Below are 3,720 nucleotides of genomic sequence, written 5' to 3'. Positions count from 1 at the left end.
ACGGGGCAGGACCGCTCAGCTCCAGCACGGATGCACAGCACAGGATGGGACAGGCCACCACGGAAGGGGACAGAGTGAGCAGGGGGCAGGCAGGAGCACAGGCTCCAACACACCGCACACACAGCGGCACATGCCCGCCACGCACAGAGAGGGGAGGGAATGCACTCAACAGAACAGCCAGGGGGAGAAGGAAGAAGCCGACGGCGAGCGGGACCACCTCATCCAGCTGGCAGAGCAAGTGACCCCCAGACCAGGGCCAAGGGGAGGCCCAGAGAGACACCGACAGACAAGAAACAGAGGCTGACGGAGAGACTCGGTGCGGTGGGGGGGACCTCGATACTCACCCGGGGCCCAGAGCCGGAGACGTGCCAGGCGAACACGCACACCGGTCAAGCGCCTCGGACATTCGGGGCGCAGGGTGGCGGCCCAGCCCCGCCCTCTCTCCCCACACTGGCATTTCTCTTCCTCCCCACCCTCAAACCGTCCCCACTGGCCAGGACACAGACACATAGGTTTGGACACATTTAATGGAAGGATGCTACGGACGAGGGGACCCTTCCCTGATGGAGGGAGCAGTGGGGGCGGGTGTCATCTTGGACGCCCGATTACGACCATCCCTCCACCTCGGCCTTGCCCGTCTGGGAGCCCAAGCCCTGGAGTGCTCCCCTCTGGTGCTTCCCCTCCCCCAATACCCCAGGTCCTGAATTCCAGATCAATCAGACAGATGCAAATTCATGCACACGTTCCTATGTGCTAATAATGTGCACGCACGGCCAACATGCATGAAGAGAGACAGACGTGTGCAGAGGTCCCCCCCGCCCCCGTCCACACACAGTAAGAGGCACATTGCCATCTCTAGAAACACTTGTCCTCATTCTCAGACATACGGATCCAGGAAAACACAGATGTGCAGAGCCACCATCGTGCAGCCGTAAATGACAGCCACAGACGCACCCGTGTCTACAGAGCAGGACTGACCCTGTCTCCGTCACAGGCGTATGCCCGGGGCATCCAGGGGCAGGGGCCTCCAGCCACACATGCACACGGACACAGGTCATGTGCACCTACAGAGCCTCACAGAAGACACGAACACACTCGGGGCGATCATCCAAGGGTGCGCGCCCGTGTAAGACATCCACTCGTGGAAAGCTTCAGTCCTGCTCGTGCACAAGCACCCATCCACACACCTCCAGGCACCCCTCCCTTCCCATTCCCAACCCGTCCCCTCCCTTCTCACCTCCCTGGGCCAATCCCATCCATCAAGCTTCAGAAGCAAGTCAGCCAGCAGCCAGGGAGGGGAAAGGCGTCAGTGTGCCCATCTCCCCATCCCCACCCCACCCCACCCGGCTGGCTCTGTCCACGCCCCGTGCAAGGCATGGGATGCATTTGCTTCCACTGCACGTGACTGCACAGAGACGGGGCACATGAAGTGGGGGGGGGCAGCCAGCCACATGTGAGCTCCCCGGGGCCCCAGGTGACTGCCTCTCCCCACCGCCACCACCGGTTTTTGACTGCCCCAGAGCTGGCTGGTCTAGTGGCTGGTCTAGTGGCTGCCAAGGCAGGTTTGGGACTGGGCTGTGTGGTCTGAAGCGAACTCTGCTTTCCCCACCCCTGGACCAAACTTTACAGAGGAGGTAGACGCTGGACAGGGAGCTGAGAGGTGGTGGGGTGCGAAAGGAGGTGGAGGGCGCTCCAGAGTGTCAGGACAGTTACCTTGGGGCATCGAAGCTGTCGTAGGAGCCCACGGTGTAGTGCCGGAAGAGCCTCTTTGCCTTGTCACTGCGGCTTTCTGCAGGGGGACAAGGGATGACCTTGGACCCTCCTCACTCTGGAAACCACGAGCCCGCCCCCATCGGGAGGGGGAGAGGAGGGGACAAGGGTACCCTAGGGTGCATCTGGGACAGCCAGGGGCCCCCCATCACCTTGCTTTCCCTCCTGCGAACGGTTCGCCACCTCTTCCAGGCAGTCTGAGGGGAACCAGCCGACGCGACCTTTGACCTGGCCTTCCCAGAAGCCGCCTTCCCCGATGCTAAGCACTAGGCAAGGGAGCAGGGACACAATGTTTCAGCACACCGGATGCACCGCCTGTCCCCGATTCCCAAGGCTGTCCTGACTACCGAGCGTCCCAGGAAGCGGCAAAGGGGCGCGGGGGACAAGCAAACCATGTCCCCTTTTGCAGGCCAGCTTTCCGGATCCAGTGGGATCGTCGAGGGGCCCTGGGGGCAAAAGGGCCAAGTCCTGTGACGCGGTCCTCACAGGCTAGGGACGTGTCCACACCTGGCTCTCGTCTCTCCTGGTCACTGGTTACGGCTCAGTTGTTCTGTCGTTTCCCTGAACCCCCCACCCAGGCAGCCCCCCCCAGCCCCGCTATCTCCAGAAGTCTCCTTGACCCTTAATCGTCTGTCTGTCGTTTGCTCCCAGACCCCTCCCTCCCGTCGCCTCTCGTCCCTTCCCCTGGCTCTGGAAGGGAGAAGAGAGGACAATCGCCTCTTCCCTTCTCTCCGCCACCAGTGGCCGGAAGCCCAGCCTTGCTGGCCGCACCCTACTAAGAGCCCGCGGAGCGCCCGGCGCTGCCGTGCTGGGCACCGACAGGGACGGCAAGGACAGCCAACACTCCCCCTGGGCCAGACCCCTTCGCCGGGCGTGCTTCCGTTGTGCCCACTTGACGGAGGGGGAAACTGAGGTTTGGAGAGATGAGGTCATTTGCCCAAGGCTCTACAGCTTAGAATTGGCCCAGCCTGGATGTGAACACAGCTCTGCCTGTTCCCAGAGCGAAGGCTTTTCAGCCCCTAACGTTTGCTCCCGCTCCGTCCACACGTCTGGTTCAGCGGTCCTCCATCTCTCCAATATTTTCACGGCTCGCACCCACCCTGACAGGGAACCGAGTTCCCAGTTGACCCGTGAAGAAGCTTAAAGCTACGGCAGAGAGGCCCCTTGCCCGCAGACGGCGTGAGTCACGCTACGGTTTGCGACGGAGCCACCTGATGCTTGTCTCTGCACAAAGCACCTGCCTCAAGAAAATCTGGGAAACAGAATCGAGGAAATGCTCAAGGTCATGCAAGAGCAGGAGATGGGGTGACCAGGGGTCTGGGCGCTCGGCTGGCTGTGCCATGCCTGACTGGGGGGTCTCGGAACCACGCGGTCCTTCGTTCACGGGACAAGTGTTTATTTAGTGGCGGTCGTGAGTCAGGCATCAGGCCAGACACTGAGCAGAGAGCACTTGAGCACAACCAGCGTGGTTCCTGCCCTCATCAGCTTCCACGCTGGAGCCCGTGACAGGCGGAACTCTACAAGCGACACTGCGACCGGAAACTGAGGTCGGCGTTTGAGGGGAGAGACGGGGTGTCCGGAGAGAGGTCAGGTGGGAGCATATGAATTGGATGGCAGAGGGGGTGTGACATTCAGGCTGAGACCTGAGGGATCTTGGGAGTCGAGGAGGCAGAGAGAGAGAGGACAGTTGGTCCAGGCAGAAGGAATCACATAGGCAAAGAGCTCAGTGTGGAAAGGGGCTTGGGGCGTTGGAGCACTGGGGGGGAAGGACGGGGTCCCTGGAACCCTGTGCGTGAAGGAAACGGTGGCTTCAGATGAGCCTGGGCTGGCGGTGGGGGGGTGGGGTGGGGCAGTGGAGGGCCTTCTGGGCCCGGCGGAGGCTCTGGGCTCGGATTCTGAGAGCAGAGGGAGCCACTGCCTTATTGGGATGTGGTGAAACTTGGTGACATC

At 61.7% G+C, this 3,720-nt stretch overlaps 1 protein-coding gene across 1 annotated transcript in view; it reads right to left on the bottom strand.

Annotated features, from left to right (window-relative positions):
- Window positions 1-3,720, bottom strand: part of SHANK1 (SH3 and multiple ankyrin repeat domains 1) — a 42,560-nt gene that overhangs the window by 22,832 nt on the left and 16,008 nt on the right. Inside the window, exons 11-14 of the mRNA XM_011382936.1 lie at window positions 1,923-2,036; window positions 1,714-1,789; window positions 1,238-1,264; window positions 1,079-1,157 (exon numbers count right to left, since the gene is read on the bottom strand). Coding sequence (XP_011381238.1) covers window positions 1,079-1,157; window positions 1,238-1,264; window positions 1,714-1,789; window positions 1,923-2,036 — 296 coding nt within the window. The remainder of the gene's footprint in view (window positions 1-1,078; window positions 1,158-1,237; window positions 1,265-1,713; window positions 1,790-1,922; window positions 2,037-3,720) is intronic.

Source organism: Pteropus vampyrus, unplaced genomic scaffold, assembly GCF_000151845.1.
Source record: "Pteropus vampyrus isolate Shadow unplaced genomic scaffold, Pvam_2.0 Scaffold494, whole genome shotgun sequence".
Classification (NCBI taxonomy): Eukaryota; Metazoa; Chordata; class Mammalia; order Chiroptera; family Pteropodidae; genus Pteropus; species Pteropus vampyrus.
The sequence above is the reverse complement of the archived record's forward strand: the minus strand, read 5'-3'. Positions and strand labels throughout refer to the sequence as shown.